At 49.3% G+C, this 16,651-nt stretch overlaps 1 protein-coding gene across 3 annotated transcripts in view; it reads right to left on the reverse strand.

Annotated features, from left to right (window-relative positions):
- The window catches only part of LOC115110353 (inactive rhomboid protein 1), a 61,150-nt gene that overhangs the window by 17,000 nt on the left and 27,499 nt on the right, over positions 1–16,651 (reverse strand). For 2 of the 3 annotated variants that reach the window (XM_065010123.1, XM_029635940.2), the window contains exons 2-4: positions 3,682–3,826; positions 3,275–3,414; positions 1,251–1,358 (exon numbers count right to left, since the gene is read on the reverse strand). In XM_065010123.1, the coding sequence (XP_064866195.1) occupies positions 1,251–1,358; positions 3,275–3,414; positions 3,682–3,798 (365 nt within the window). In that variant the 5' untranslated portion in view covers positions 3,799–3,826. The remainder of the gene's footprint in view (positions 1–1,250; positions 1,359–3,274; positions 3,415–3,681; positions 3,827–16,651) is intronic. The other variant, XM_029635941.2, reaches the window with a different exon arrangement.

The following is a 16,651-nucleotide window of genomic DNA, read 5'->3' on the forward strand; positions in this document are numbered from 1 at the left end:
CCTCTCTCTCTCTCGGCCTCTCTCTCTCTCTGCCTCTCTCTCTCTCGGCCTCTCTCTCTCTCTCTGCCCTCTCTCTCTCTGCCCCTCTCTCTCTCTGCCTCTCTCTCTCTCTCTCTCTGCCTCTCTCTCTCTCTCGGCCTCTCTCTCTCTCTGCCTCTCTCTCTCTCGGCCTCTCTCTCTCTCTGCCCCTCTCTCTCTCTCTGCCTCTCTCTCTCTCTGCCCCTCTCTCTCTCTCTGCCTCTCTCTCTCTCGGCCTCTCTCTCTCTGCCTCTCTCTCTCTCGGCCTCTCTCTCTCTCGGCCTCTCTCTCTCTCTGCCTCTCTCTCTCTCCCCTCTCTCTCTCTCTGCCTCTCTCTCTCTCTGCCCCTCTCTCTCTCTGCCCCTCTCAGCCTTTGCCTCTTTTTTTCTGTGAGCTGTTGTTTTCTATTGAATCATATAATCTGTACATTCAATAAGGATCACAATACAATGTTCTCTGCCTCTGCAGGTCTAATCTAATCAGGTGCTGCAGAAGGCCACGCTAACCCAACCCTGCCGCTATACACAAACTAACCAGAGTGGCTTAGTTTAAAAAGCAACTCAGGTTAGTTTAAGACTCAGTCAAACGCAAGTATGGTCTTTTAATGACTGTAACATCAAATCAGTGGACATGTATTCTATAATCCCTAACTCACACAGAGATTCATAAAGTCTGAGGCGACATTATTGCTGCCTAGTCTTTGGCCTGACCACAATGGAATGCGGTGGTTGTTGTGTATTCCAGGAAAATGACAGGTCCCTGTGTTAGGCTCCTTTTTTATGACTAATTCAGTGTGAGTCAGATGTGTCAATGGGGTGAGTCATATAACAAAACCAGTCATAGCACAAAGAGAAAACAACAGCACCCCTGAAGAGAGGCTTATAGCTATAGGCAATGGAAGACAGTTCATTCAGTTCATTCAAGCTGTGTCTTTATGCCTGATGCAGTTTTCTATCTTACGGAGACCCTGCACTCTCTTGATAATTCTCTCTGTTCTGAACTTCATACTCTTTGTACTCCCTAGATCTGAGCCATTATCAACATAACCTAGGACACACACATTGGTGGGGTAAACACTCAGCTAAACCTGTGTCAGTACGTTATCCATCACAAGATGTTCTGGCTCCCCATGGTTGCATACTGTATGTTACTGTAATCAGACAGGAAGTGCTGTTCTCATTGGCCAGTGTACTGTAGGCCCAGTCTGACCTCTGACCTCTGGCCTGCAGTACCTGAGCAGGGTTCTGGAGAGAGAGTGATGCTTCCTGGGGCCACGGCGAGATGCCCGCTGACCCTTAACGGGCACTGTGTTAATCCGCTCAAAGTGCACCCTCCTGCTGCTGGAGACGGGCAGTGGGAGAAGGTAGGAAGGTGAGAGGAGGAGGAGGACAGGGCAGGGGGGGGGAGAAGGTAGGAAGGTGAGAGGAGGAGGAGGACAGGGCAGGGGGAGAAGGTAGGAAGGTGAGGAGGAGGAGGAGGACAGGGCAGGGGAGGGGGAGAAGGTAGGAAGGTGAGAGGAGGGGGAGGAGGACAGGGCAGGGGGAGGGGGAAGGTAGGAAGGTGAGAGGAGGAGGAGGACAGGGCAGGGGAGGGGGAGAAGGTAGGAAGGTGAGAGGAGGAGGAGGACAGGGCAGGGGAGGGGGAGAAGGTAGGAAGGTGAGAGGAGGAGGAGGACAGGGCAGGGGAGAAGGTAGGAAGGTGAGAGGAGGGGAGGAGGACAGGGCAGGGGAAGGGGGAGAAGGTAGGAAGGTGAGAGGAGGAGGAGGACAGGGCAGGGGGAGAAGGTAGGAAGGTGAGAGGAGGAGGAGGAGGACAGGGCAGGGGGAGGGGGAGAAGGTAGGGAGGTGAGAGGAAGAGGAGGACAGGGCAGGGGGAGGGGGAGAAGGTAGGAAGGTGAGAGGGGAGGGAGGACAGGGCAGGGGGAGGGGGAGAAGGTAGGAAGGTGAGGAGGAGGAGGAGGAGGACAGGGCAGGGGGAGAAGGTAGGAAGGTGAGAGGAGGAGGAGGACAGGGCAGGGGGAGGGGAGAAGGTAGGAAGGTGAGAGGGAGGAGGAGGACAGGGCAGGGGGAGAAGGTAGGAAGGTGAGAGGAGGAGGAGGACAGGGCAGGGGGAGGGGGAGAAGGTAGGAAGGTGAGAGGAGGAGGAGGACAGGGCAGGGGAGGGGGGAGAAGATAGGAATGTGAGAGGAGGAGGAGGACAGGGCAGGGGGAGAAGGTAGGAAGGTGAGAGGAGGAGGAGGACAGGGCAGGGGGAGGGGGAGAAGGTAGGAAGGTGAGAGGAGGAGGAGGACAGGGCAGGGGGGGGAGAAGGTAGGGAGGTGAGAGGAGGAGGAGGACAGGGCAGGGGTGGGGGGAGAAGGTAGGGAGGTGAGAGGAGGAGGAGGACAGGGCAGGGGGAGAAGGTAGGAAGGTGAGAGGAGGAGGAGGACAGGGCAGGGGGAGAAGGTAGGAAGGTGAGAGGAGGAGGAGGACAGGGCAGGGGGAGAAGGTAGGAAGGTGAGAGGAGGAGGAGGACAGGGCAGGGGGCAAGAAAGAGAAGGAAATAGAAGGAGAGAAGAAAAGAAGAGGTGGTGAGCAAGAAACATCATTTAGAAAAGCAATAGACAGAAATAGTGCAAAAGGAGTAAAGCTTTTCAAGCATTGAAATTGTGAAAGGAAATAAAGTTTGAACATGTATTAGAATCATACACACTGACCAGACGAAGAACCAGACATGCAGAGGGATTCCCAACTCATTCATTCAGACTGTTGAAGAATCAATGCACACAATCACCGCCACAGTGATTTCAAGTTTTAAACACTGTAAATGAGCCCATCTGCAGACCCAGACAGGCACTATGATAAAACACACCACAAACAAACACCTACAAATACCAGTCTGTCCTGTCAAATATCCACTGTCCTCAGTTCAACCAGACAAATTGCAAGCAAATACAGAAGTCTGGTAAAAATCAATATGCAATCAAACCGCCAAACTGAAGTGGGCGGGGGCAATCAGGCAGAGAAACGGACATCATGGTCTCATGCCTTGTTACTGGCATCACACAAGTAGCCCACAGTAACAAACTGGTCAAAAACATGCCATCCGTGACTCACAGATCTGGATAAAACATGCTTATTTCACACCATCATGACAAGTTCATAATCAAATATTTGCAGTGGGCCCACTGCAGGTCGTACGATTCCGTGTCACAACCATGATCTAACCAACCAAGGTGTCCTTCAGTAGCTCCAGAGCGTTGATATGTTCGCCTTACCTCTTGATGGTTTGTGTGATGGAGGACTGGCGTAGCAGGGGCGGCCGGCGGGGGTCAAAGAGGTCGCGAGGCGGGGACCGGAGATGGGAGGGCTCCACTGGCATGCTGATACTGCGGAGGAAACCCTGGCGCTTCACCGGCTGCAGTGGGGGGGGGGGGGAAAGACCCATGGAAAGAGACAGAGATGAAATACACACAATGAGAGCCATATTGCATGCAGAGATTCACATACAGTTACAACAGACCACAACACAACTCTGTGGGAGAGACAATGAGAAAGCAGGGAGAAGAATGAGACCCAGAGAAGAAGTGTGGGATACAAGGAAAGGCATGCAGATGGAGAGATAGGGAGAGAGGAGGGGGAGAGAGAAAGAGAGAGAGAGAGAGAGAGAGAGTGTGTGCTGTACCTGGACGAAGGTGGGTGGCTCATCCAGGGACACCTGAGCAGTGGGAATGTCCAGTCTGAGCCATGGAGGCTTCTTCCTCTGCAGGCTGCTGGTGCTCTCATGGCGTGGTTCAGCCATGCTCCCAACCCCACCCCACGCCTCCCACCTACAGGGAGAGAGAGACAGATGAAGGGAAAGATGAAATTGATACATATCCATCCTACAAGTATAACCACATCCTCTTTGTCCCTCGGGAGTTTCATTTACAAATCTAATCAGCAATTTGTAAATGAAAGCCTGAGAGCATCCCGATAATAGCTTGTGTTGCAGAGTCATTACACAAGATGGTGCTGATGAGCCTTGAGTCACCCCATGTGACAGGGTCTGTACTGCTATCATAAAACCAGTTAGAAAAGCCAAGCGCCAGATGGAGATATTACCAGACCACAGCTGTTTACCCAGAAAGAAGCACACGGAACCATTTAACAAAGCAATAAATATTTGTGCAGTGGGAGTGGGGAGGTTTATGATCTAAGGACTAATCCCCAAATGCCAGAGATGAAATTGAATTGAATCCCACCTTGTTGTTATATATTCATCTATTCTAGGCCTATCCCCCGCCAAGCATTTGTGGGAGAGACTACATTGCTAGGTCCTTTCCCTGTGCATTCCCATGACGCAGCCTAGAGACCACAGGAGGTGTAATGAACCTGGCAGGCTTCTGTCAGAGAAACCTCCTCATCCCTAGAGCATTGTTATCAACAATCCTTCACTTCAGCTTGGGTTTCTCTCTCCCTGTTATTTGGTCAAATAATACTGTGACCTTCAAACACAAGGGTGGCACTCTTAATGTGCTCTGCGACATTCTCCCCAGGGGCATCGCAGGACAACTGAAACAATTATTCCCGCAGTGAGATACACGAACGCGTAAATAAAGACTACCTCCCCCGAGAAAAAGACGCTGTTATTAAACCCTTTGAATGTGAGGAAAAACACTCTCCTCACGTGTCACATGATATTTGCCTTTCACAGACTCTCATTTTGCTCAAATGCCCCACAAGACGAGGGATGAGGGCCCTAATGTGGTCTTGTGCTTTCTGCTTTCACTTCAGCAGCATCAGAGGGCTATGAGCGGGCTGGCAGCAGTCATACAGGGTCACGCATTCCCCTTCTATGGTTACAGAGCTTTAGGTCCTTGGAAAGTCCATGGCAATGTCAAGCACATCTGCTTTGCGTTGCATTTTAACACACTGCAGGCTCCTGTTTTAGCCCAAGTGATGATGGGAGCGTTCATGTGAAACATAAATCCTGCCACAGAGCCAGCGAGGCTGACAATGGAGGGCAGTGGAGGGAGGCAGGAGTGAAACCCCAGGCCGGAGGCGCTGGCCACAGATAGAGAGGAGAGGAGAGAAGGTGAGGTCAACCACACTGTGCTAGTAACAACCACACTGTCCTGCTCCCAGTCAGCCAAGTCATCATTGACGGCTGGTGTTCACGAGCCATCGGTTCACAGCAGGACACACATGTAGTCAGTCCCATCCTGACCTGTCCTATCATGTGTGAAAAGGGTCTACTACACACAACTGAGTTCAAGTGGTATTTGCTTTAAGTAAAATACTTTAACTGAGTTTGATTGAGCTTGCCTGGTGCAATGGAACCAAGGGAATAGAACCAAAAGCGCAAACCAAGCCAATATTGCACTCTATGTATGCTCAATCAAATTCAGCAATCATTTGAAAGAAAACACATACTATTTGAACCCAGGTCTGACATAGAGAGCGCATACTGAACAAGCCCATTAGCGTGTGGTAAATAGCTAGCTACTGTGAAGACAGAGCCAACAAGAGGTCGGTCACTTCACCCATGGATGCCATGCTGAGACATTCTGCCCCACTGCACAGAGTGGAGAGAGGGCTCTGTGGGGAATGCTGTCCGACCTCACCAGCCTTTATGTCTGGTCAGGAGCTCTGGGTTGTGATGACTGGCCAGGATTAGCTGTTAGCTGAGCCAGGCGGGAACAAAGCAGGCCAGCCTAGGGTGTGAGGGAGGGAGGAAAGAGGGGGAGACCGCCCTCACTGACTCGCAACCAGGTTTTTCTGTGCAGAGGAAGATGAGCAGGAAAAATATCACAAGATTACACATTTCAAAGCACGGTCACTCAGCTCCATATGAGCTCAGACTTCTCGTGACGGTACAGGTCATGACTGTAGGTTTTCTGACTCGGGGGGAATAAGGCGTAGTGACAGCCTCCCCTGGTCTCCTACTGGGGTGAGTCATGGACCAGGTGAAGCTCTGTTAGACCAGCAAGCAACCAACGCCTGGAGGAGGGAAACTTCAGCCTGTCCGTCTTCAGCCTTTGCACTTGTACAAAACACCCACTACAACATTTCTGCCAGAACCACACACACAAACCCTCTCTTCTATAGCCCAGACAGCCCTGAAGCGACAGCTCCCATAATTTGCTTTTAACTACAAACTCTATGGATCTTACAGCAGAGGCATATGCCCTGGTTCTGCAGATTGTATCGAGGGATGGGAGCCTAATTGTCTTCCACACTCAGTCTCATTTGATTCCAGGCCTTGGAGCCGTGACTGTAGTGTGTTTGACCTGGGACTCAGCCTCTGTCTACTGCTGAATCTATCGCTCCACTATCTCCTGGGTTTGTAGCTAACACTGGGGGCTGGGGGCTTTGGCGCCTCCGATTCTCACCACGGATTTCCTACAGCCAACCCACTTAAATCCTCCTGCCTGCTGCCTGGCTTTCCTCTCATCCGTACTACCCTGTGTACACACTCTGAGTGTAACTCTGAGAGAGGCAAGGTGGTTGACGCGTCTGGCACACTGAGACCTATGAAAACCTGAAACCTTAGACAGACCTACTTACAGACCGACAGACACAGAACTGCAGACAGACAGACCTACAGTCAGCGGTGTGCTTCGGAAGCCTGTCTCCTTCTCTCTTGTCCTTCAGTCCAGTCCAAAGACAACATGGCAGCTGACTTGGCAGAGTTCTGAGGCTTGTGTCTGGGGAGGAGGATGGGAGGATGGCAGCCGCCAGCCGGATACTAGGTCTGCAGGCTCCAGGACACCCAGCATGGACACAGGCTGTGGTTATGGCAGTGATCGGGCTGCCTGCTACCACGTGGGAGTCTATAACATGGCAGTCATCTCCTCTCACCAGGATAATGAATGAGTACAGTACATTAGGCCTGCATGAAGGCCAAGGGCCTAGCTAGTATTCAGGGTCATCCATCCCAGTCTGAGAGGCACACTGACTGGACTTTAGAGGGAGGAAGTCCTTGAGCAATGGAGACATCCTTGAGGAGAAATGATGTTGATTGAATTCTACATTTTGGACACCATCCAAGGACACAGGATTATAATTTTCCCTGACTCCTGACTCCTTATAGTTTCAATTCACATTCCAAAAGGGTTGAAAACGCCATCTTACTGTAACGCCAGTGCCTCAACCATTTATTTGATACTATCACATTAATGCTTATTACAGCTTAATATTAGTAATTGAGTTGAAGAGACAATGAAGCCAATTATATGTGCATGGAATACTATATGTCTTATCTAAAGGTTAAAACAACAAACAATTCCATGCCTGGAGATAGCAACAGTTTTCCCACCATGATAACTGCTCTCTCCGTCTGTCGGTCTGCACTCAGCATTCTTAAAGTTAACCATAGCCGCGGGAAGTCGTTTGGGGGTGGGGCTGGACAAATCTTTTTGCCCGCTCTGGCGCTGCAGATGGATATATTTTTTTATTGATACTTTTTAAATTTCCGATTTTTCAGGGGGTGCTGCAGCACCGTCAGCACCCCTACTTCCCACGACTATGAGGTTAACGTGATTTAATCTGTGGGCCCTTTAAAGAGATTTGTTTTATCTTCCAGATCCACATCTGAAGAAGGAAAACACCCACTCCCATCCTTGCAACATGCACACTGCAAGATTAGCTTCCGGCTGACGCTTCAACTCCAGGCTAATGGATGTGAGAAACAAACACTTCCTACTCAACCATGAGATGCATTTACAACAAACTTGATTGACTGTGTTTTTACGTTCTGGTGTTGCTGTTGCTCTACAAGGCTATTGCTCTCCATTAGAGGGTGGGTGGGAAAGACTGACAGGCAGACTAAACCCAGAGGACAGACCCGGGTCTCTCCAAGTGCAGGGTAGGACAGAGAAGTCCGTGAGGCTTTCAGGTTATCAAACTGACAGCCTGGCTCAACCACAGTGTTTTACCTCCCTGGTGAGTGTGTGCGGGCGCTCTCTCTCTCTCTCTCTCTCTCTCTCTCTCTCTCTCTCTCTCTCTCTCTCTCTCTCTCTCTCTCTCTCTCTCTCTCTCTCTCTCTCTCTCTCTCTCTCTCTCTCTCTCCCTCTCTCTGGTTTTTAGGCCATCTATTAATATAATGACTTGGTAAATGGGGGCCAGTCATGCATAGAAAGGCAGTGAGTTGTGACAATGGAGGACCCAGCTGTAACAGGTAAAGCTTGAAGACAAACAGTGGTGAGGAGGGCTGGGGGCTGCAAGGAGCCTTGTATATGTGACTTCCTTCACTGCCTATTTCAGCTGCCTGTCTGAAAGGGCTTTGGTGGGCGAGTGCAGGGGTTCATTCTCATTGTTCACTTTTCAACAGGACCTAGTTCTCCTGCTGCTATCTCACAATAACGTTTCCTTAATTGATACATCCTGTCTCACGTTAACCGACATTCTAAATATAGCCCTTTTTTGATGCCTGCTAAGCAGAAACAAATGTTCCACTGAAAAATCTTCCTTTTATCTGTTTCAACTGGTAGCCCTAACATCCAGATAGGAAACACCCCGCGACATAAGATCTAATCGATAGAAAATGATAACTGGATCCATCCATTCCATTTTCCATGTGTACAAACTACCTGCCCTCCAGGACACCTACACCACCCGATGTCACAGGAAGGCCATAAAGATCATCAAGGACAACAACCACCCGAGCCACTGCCTGTTCACCCCGCTATCATTCAGAAAGCAAGGTCAGTACAGGTGCATCAAAGCGGGGACCGAGAAACTGAAAAACAGCTTCTATCTCAAGGCCATCAGACTGTTAAACAGCCACCACTAACATTGAGTGGCTGCTGCCAACGTACTGACTCAACTCCAGCCAATTTAATAATGGAAAAATTGATGTAAAAAAACGTCACAGCCAATTTAATAATGGAAATATAATGTTTACATGTAAAAATATGTATATCCTGTATCTATACCATCTAGCATCTTGCCATTTTTAAATACATGTATCACTAGCCACTTTAAACAATGCCACTTTTATATGTTTACATACCCTACATTACTCATCTCATATGTATATACTGTACTCTATACCATCTACTGCATCTTGCCATTTTTAAATACATGTATCACTAGCCACTTTAAACAATGCCACTTTTATATGTTTACATACCCTACATTACTCATCTCATATATATATATACTGTACTCAAAAACCATCTACTGCATCTTGCCTATGCCGTTCTGTACCATCACTCATTCATATATCTTTATGTACATATTCTTCATCCCTTTACACGTGTGTGTATAAGTAAGTTGTTGTGAAAATGTTAGGTTAGATTACTTGTTGGTTATTTCTGCATTGTCGGAACTAGAAGCACAAGCATTTCGCTACACTCGCATTAACATCTGCTAACCATGTGTATGTAACAAATAAAATTGTATTTGATTTTATTTAAATTTTTCCACAATTCTTGACATTTAATCCTAGTAAAAAATCCCTGTCTTAGGTCACTTCTTGGTGACAGGGGTCAGTATTTTCACATCCAGATGAAATACATGCCCAAATTCAACTGCCTGCTACTCATCCCCAGAAGATAAGATATGCATATTATTATTAGATTTGGATAGAAAACACACTGACGTTTCTAAAACGGTTTGAATCATGTCTGTGAGTATAACAGAACTTATTTAGCAGGCGAAACCCCGAGGACAAACTCTCTTTTCAATGGGTTTTCATTGGGAATTCAGATTTCTAAGGGACCTTCTTGCAGTTCCTATCGCTTCCACTGCATGTCAACAGTCTTTAGAAATTGATTGAGGTTATTCCTTTGTGTAATGAAGAAGTACAGCCATCTTGAACGAGGGTCACTTGAAGTGTACTGTTAGACAGAGGCGCGTGACCAGAAAGCATGCTACAGTTTGTTTTCCTCCTGTATTGAACACAGATCATCCCGTATTCAATTTTATCGATTATTTCCGTTAAAAAATACCTAAAGTTGTATTACAAAAGTAGTTTGAAATGTTTTGGAAAAGTTTACAGGTAACTATAGCGTCCCACATATCGCAGAGAGGTTAAGATAACCACTTTATTTTAATAATGTGAAATGTCAGAATAATAGAAGAGAGAATGATTTATTTCAGCTTTAATTTCTTTCATCACATTCCCAGTGGGTCAGAAGTTTACATGCACTCAATTAGTATTTGGTAGCATTGCCCTTAAATTGTTTAACTTGGGTCAAACATTTTGGGTAGCCTTCCACAAGCTTCACAATGTGAATGTGGATTTTGGCCCATTCCTGACAGAGCTGGTGCAACTGAGTCAGGTTTTTAGGCCTCCTTGCTCGCACATGCTTTTTCAGTTCTGCTCATAAATGTTCTATTCAATTGAGGTCAGGGCTTTGTGATGGCCACTCCAATACCTTGACTTTGTTGTTCTTAAGCCATTTTGCCCTAACTTTGGAAGTATGCTTGGGGTCATTGTCCATTTGGAAGACCCATTTGTGACCAAGCTTTAACTTCCTGATGTCTTGAGATGTTGCTTCAATATATCCACATAATTTTCCTACCTCATGATGCCATCTATTTTGTGAAGTGCACCAGTCCCTCCTGCAGCAAAGCACCCCCGCAACGTGATGCTGCCACTCCCTTGCTTCACAGATGGGATGGTGTTCTTCAGCTTGCAAGCCTCCCACTTTTTCCTCCAAACATAATGATGGTCATTATGGCCAAACAGTTCTATTTTTGTCTCATCAGACCAGAGGACATTTCTCCAAAAACTACCATCTTTGGTAGTTGCAAACCGTAGTCTGGCTTTTTTACGGCAGTTTTGGAGCAGTGGCTTCTTCCTTGCTGAGGGACTTTCAGGTTATGTCGATATAGGACTTGTTTTACTGTGGATATAGAGACTTTTGTACCTGTTTCCTCCAGCATCTTCACAAGGTCCTTTGCTGTTGTTCCGGGATTGATTTGCACTTTTCGCACAAAAGTACGTTCATCTCTAGGAGACAGAACGCGTCTCCTCCCTGAGAGGTATGACAGCTGCGTGGTCCCATGGTGTCCATACTTGCATACTATTGTTTGTACAGATGAACGTGTTACCTTGGCTGATTTCTTTTGATTTTCCCATGATGTCAAGCAAAGAGGCACTGAGTTTGAAGGTAGGCCTTGAAATACATCCACAGGTACATTAGCCTATCAGAAGCTTCTAAAGCCATGACATCATTTTCTGGAAATGTCCTAGCTGTTTAAAGGCACAGTCAACTTAGTGTATGTAAACTTCTGAGCCACTGGAATTGTGATACAGTGAATTATAAGTGAAATAATCTGAAAACAATTGTTGGAAAAATTACTTGTGTCATGCACAAAGTAGATGGCCTAACCGACTTGCCGAAACTATAGTTTGTTAATAAGAAATTTGTGGGGTGGTTGAAAAACGAGTCTTAATGATTACAGCCTAAGCGTATGTAAACTTCCGACTTCAACTGTACATTTATAAAATGGGTCTTGTACAGTATGTTTCCCAAGCCCTCCATCCAGAGACAAAACCTGAATTCATAATAAGATGTCACTGGAACATTCCATAGCAACATTCCATATGATCTTCAGTTGAACAGCCCCCCACTATCTCTCCCCCTCGAGATTGCTGGCTTAGCTGTTAACAGGGCTGAATCATTCAAATTCCTGGAGAACATCATCTCTCACAACCTCAAGTGAGAGGACATGACCACAGCGGTCACCAAGAAGACACAACAGTGGATGTACTAACTGCGGCAGCTGAAGTAAAAAAAAATCACCCAGGCAATCCTGATCCGGTTTTACGCATCAATCGTTGAATCCATAATCACCTCCTCCATCACAGTCTGGTTTGGGTCTGCCCACTGCAAGGGCAAACTGCAACATATTGTCTGTTCTGCATAGTGGGTCATAGGCTGCCACCTGCCCTCCAGGACAAGGAAGCATGCAGGAAAGATCATCACCGACTCCTCCCACCCTGGTCTCCCCCACTCCAAAAATTCACCTCTGGCATGCGGTTCAGGTCACTCTTGACCAAAACCTCCCACCACAAAGTTTCTTGCCCCGGACTATGGCTCTTACCAACCAGCTATCTGGCGCAAAGAGACTAAAGGACTATGGCTCCCACCAACCAGCTATCTGGCGCAAAGAGACTAAAGGACTATGGCCCTCAACAACCAGCTATCTGGCGCAAAGAGACTAAAGGACTATGGCTCCCACCAACCAGCTATCTGGCGCAAAGAGACTAAAGGAATATGGTCCTCAACAACCAGCTATCTGGCACAAAGAGACTATCGGACTATGGCCCTCACCAACCAGCTATCTGGCGCAAAGAGACTAAAGGACTATGGCCCTCACCAACCAGCTATCTGGCGCAAAGAGACTAAAGGACTATGGCCCTCACCAACCAGCTATCTGGCGCAAAGAGACTAAAGGACTATGGCCCTCACCAACCAGCTATCTGGCGCAAAGAGACTAAAGGACTATGGATACTAAAGGACACTCTATGCTGCACACCGCATCAAGCCATCTCTGAACTGTACATAAAATAACTGCATTATACTGCATTGCACTCTGTCTATCTCTCTGCATTTAGATATATTCATACTGATACTGTAAATTTGTACTAAAGGACTATGGATACTACCCACTGTATATCAACTCTATACCCACTGTATATCAACCGCCACTCTATATCAACCGTACCACTGTATATCAACCGTATACACACTGTATATCAACCGTATACCCACTGTATATCAACCGTATACCCACTGTATATCAACCGTATACCCACTGTATATCAACCGTATACACACTGTATATCAACCGTATACCCACTGTATACAACCGTATACCACTGTATATCAACCGTATACCCACTGTATATCAACCGTATACCCACTGTATATCAACCAACCGTATACCCACTGTATATCAACCGTATACCCACTGTATATCAACCGTATACACACCCACTGTATATCAACCACATACCCACTGTATATCAACCGTATACCCACTGTATATCAACCGTATACCACTGTATATCAACCACTGTATATCAACCGTATACCTGTATATCTGTATATCAACCACATACCCACTGTATATCAACCGTATATCAACTGTATATATCAACCGTATACCCACTGTATATCAACCACCCACTGTATATCAACACCCACTGTATATCAACCGTATACCCACTGTATATCAACCGTATATCCCACTGTATATCAACCATACCCACTGTATATCAACGGTATACCCACTGTATATCAACCGTATACCCACTGTATATCAACCCACTGTATATCAACACCCACTGTATATCAACCGTATACCCACTGTATATATCAACCACATACCCACTGTATATCAACCGTATACCCACTGTATATCAACCGTATACCCACTGTATATCAACCCCACTGTATATCAACCCACTGTATATCAACCGTATACCCACTGTATATCAACCACATACCCACTGTATATCAACCGTATACCCACTGTATATCAACCGTATACCCACTGTATATCAACCGTGTATATCAACCGTATACCCACTGTATATCAACCGTATACCCACTGTATATCAACCGTATACCCACTGTATATCAACCGTATACCCACTGTATATCAACGGTATACCCACTGTATATCAACCGTATACCCACTGTATATCAACCCCACTGTATATCAACCACCCACTGTATATCAACCGTATACCCACTGTATATCAACCGTATACCCACTGTATATCAACCGTATACCCACTGTATATCATATCCCACTGTATATCAACCGTATACCCACTGTATATCCCACTGTATATCAACCGTACCCACTGTATATCAACCGTATATCCACTGTATATCAACCACATACCCACTGTATATCAACCGTATACCCACTGTATATCAACTATATCAATATCAACCGTATACCCACTGTATATCAACCACATACCCACTGTATATCAACACTGTATATCAACCGTATACCCACTGTATATCAACAACCGGTATACCCACTGTATATCAACCATACCCACTGTATACCCACTGTATATCAACCGTATACCCACTGTATATCAACCGTATATCAACAACCGTATACCCACTGTATATCAACCGTATACCCACTGTATATCAACCGTATACCCACTGTATATCAACCATATACCCACTGTATATCAACCGTATACCCACTGTATATCAACCGTATACCCACTGTATATCAACCTTATACCCACTGTATATCAACCGTATACCCACTGTATATCAACCGTATACCCACTGTATATTTATATATCTGCTCACTCTCTTATAGCGCTATGCTCACTCTACCTAATTGTATATAATGTATGTAAACTTCGTATGAAATCGGTTGCCTGTATTCTGTCTCTAAATGTTGTCTATTACTTGTAGCACCATATCACCAAGTCAAATTCTGAGTATGTGTAAATGTACCTGGTGAATAAAGGTGATTCTGATTCTGAAAGTGAGCAGCATTGCTGGAGAAAGCACATCAAGTGTAACCAGTCTGGTCAGCCAGTGACAGAGCTCCAGACAGTGCAGCTGGCTGCAGGGCAGAGCTAAGGCTGAGGAGGCAGGCTGGGTAGATGAGGGCGGCTGGGCAGAGGGAGGCAGGCTGGGTAGAGGGAGGCAGGCTGGGTAGAGGGAGGCAGGCTGGGTAGATGAGGGCGGCTGGGCAGAGGGAGGCAGGCTGGGTAGAGGGAGGCAGGCTGGGTAGAGGGAGGCAGGCTGGGTAGAGGGAGGCAGGCTGGGTAGATGAGGGCGGCTGGGCAGAGGGAGGCAGGCTGGGGAGAGGGAGGCAGGCTGGGTAGAGGGGGGCAGGCTGGGTAGATGAGGGCGGCTGGATAGAGGGAGGCAGGCTGGGTAGAGGGAGGCAGGCTGGGTAGAGGGAGGCAGGCTGGGTAGATGAGGGCGGCTGGGTAGAGGGAGGCAGGCTGGGTAGAGGGAGGCAGGCTGGGTAGAGGGAGGCAGGCTGGGTAGATGAGGGCGGCTGGGTAGAGGGAGGCAGGCTGGGTAGATGAGGGCGGCTGGGCAGAGGGGGCAGGCTGGGTAGATGGGAGGCAGGCTGGGTAGAGGGGGGCAGGCTGGGTAGAGGGAGGCAGGCTGGGTAGAGGGAGGCAGGCTGGGCAGAGGGGGGCAGGCTGGGTAGATGAGGGCGGCTGGACAGAGGGAGGCAGGCTGGGTAGAGGGAGGCAGGCTGGGTAGAGGGAGGCAGGCTGGGTAGAGGGAGGCAGGCTGGGTAGAGGGGGCAGGCTGGGTAGAGGGAGGCAGGCTGGGTAGTGGGAGGCAGGCTGGGTAGAGGGAGGCAGGCTGGGTAGATGAGGGTGGCTGGGCAGAGGGAGGCAGGCTGGGTAGAGTGAGGCAGGCTGGGTAGAGGGAGGCAGGCTGGGTAGAGGGGGCCAGGCTGGGTAGAGGAGGCAGGCTGGGTAGAGGGAGGCAGGCTGGGTAGAGGGAGGCAGGCTGGGTAGAGGGGGCAGGCTGGGTAGAGGGAGGCAGGCTGGGTAGAGGGAGGCAGGCTGGGTAGAGGGAGGCAGGCTGGGTAGATGAGGGTGGCTGGGCAGAGGGAGGCAGGCTGGGTAGAGGGAGGCAGGCTGGGTAGAGGGAGGCAGGCTGGGTAGAGGGAGGCAGGCTGGGTAGAGGAGGCAGGCTGGGTAGATGAGGGCGGCTGGATAGAGGGAGGCAGGCTGGGTAGAGGGAGGCAGGCTGGGTAGAGGGAGGCAGGCTGGGTAGATGAGGCGGCTGGGCAGAGGAGGCAGGCTGGGTAGAGGGAGGCAGGCTGGGTAGAGGGGGCAGGCTGGGTAGAGGGAGGCAGGCTGGGTAGAGGGAGGCAGGCTGGGCAGAGGGGGCAGGCTGGGTAGATGAGGCGGCTGGACAGAGGGAGGCAGGCTGGGTAGAGGGAGGCAGGCTGGGTAGAGGGAGGCAGGCTGGGTAGAGGGAGGCAGGCTGGGTAGAGGGAGGCAGGCTGGGTAGAGGGGGGCAGGCTGGGTAGATGAGGGCGGCTGGGTAGAGGGAGGCAGGCTGGGTAGAGGGAGGCAGGCTGGGTAGAGGGGGGCAGGCTGGGTAGAGGGAGGCAGGCTGGGTAGTGGGAGGCAGGCTGGGTAGAGGGAGGCAGGCTGGGTAGATGAGGGTGGCTGGGCAGAGGGAGGCAGGCTGGGTAGAGTGAGGCAGGCTGGGTAGAGGGAGGCAGGCTGGGTAGAGGGGGCCAGGCTGGGTAGAGGGAGGCAGGCTGGGTAGAGGGAGGCAGGCTGGGTAGAGGGAGGCAGGCTGGGTAGATGAGGGTGGCTGGGCAGAGGGAGGCAGGCTGGGTAGAGGGAGGCAGGCTGGGTAGAGGGAGGCAGGCTGGGTAGAGGGAGGCAGGCTGGGTAGAGGGAGGCAGGCTGGGTAGAGGGGGGCAGGCTGGGTAGAGGGAGGCAGGCTGGGTAGAGGGAGGCAGGCTGGGTAGAGGGAGGCAGGCTGGGTAGATGAGGGCGGCTGGGCAGAGGGAGGCAGGCTGGGTAGAGGGGGGCAGGCTGGGTAGAGGGAGGCAGGCTGGGTAGAGGGAGGCAGGCTGGGTAGAGGGAGGCAGGCTGGGTAGATGAGGGCGGCTGGGCAGAGGGAGGCAGGCTGGGTAGAGGGAGACGGGCTTGGCAGAGAGAGACAGGCTTGGCAGCGAGA

This window comes from Oncorhynchus nerka, linkage group LG26 (genome assembly GCF_034236695.1).
Source record: "Oncorhynchus nerka isolate Pitt River linkage group LG26, Oner_Uvic_2.0, whole genome shotgun sequence".
Classification (NCBI taxonomy): domain Eukaryota; kingdom Metazoa; phylum Chordata; class Actinopteri; order Salmoniformes; family Salmonidae; genus Oncorhynchus; species Oncorhynchus nerka.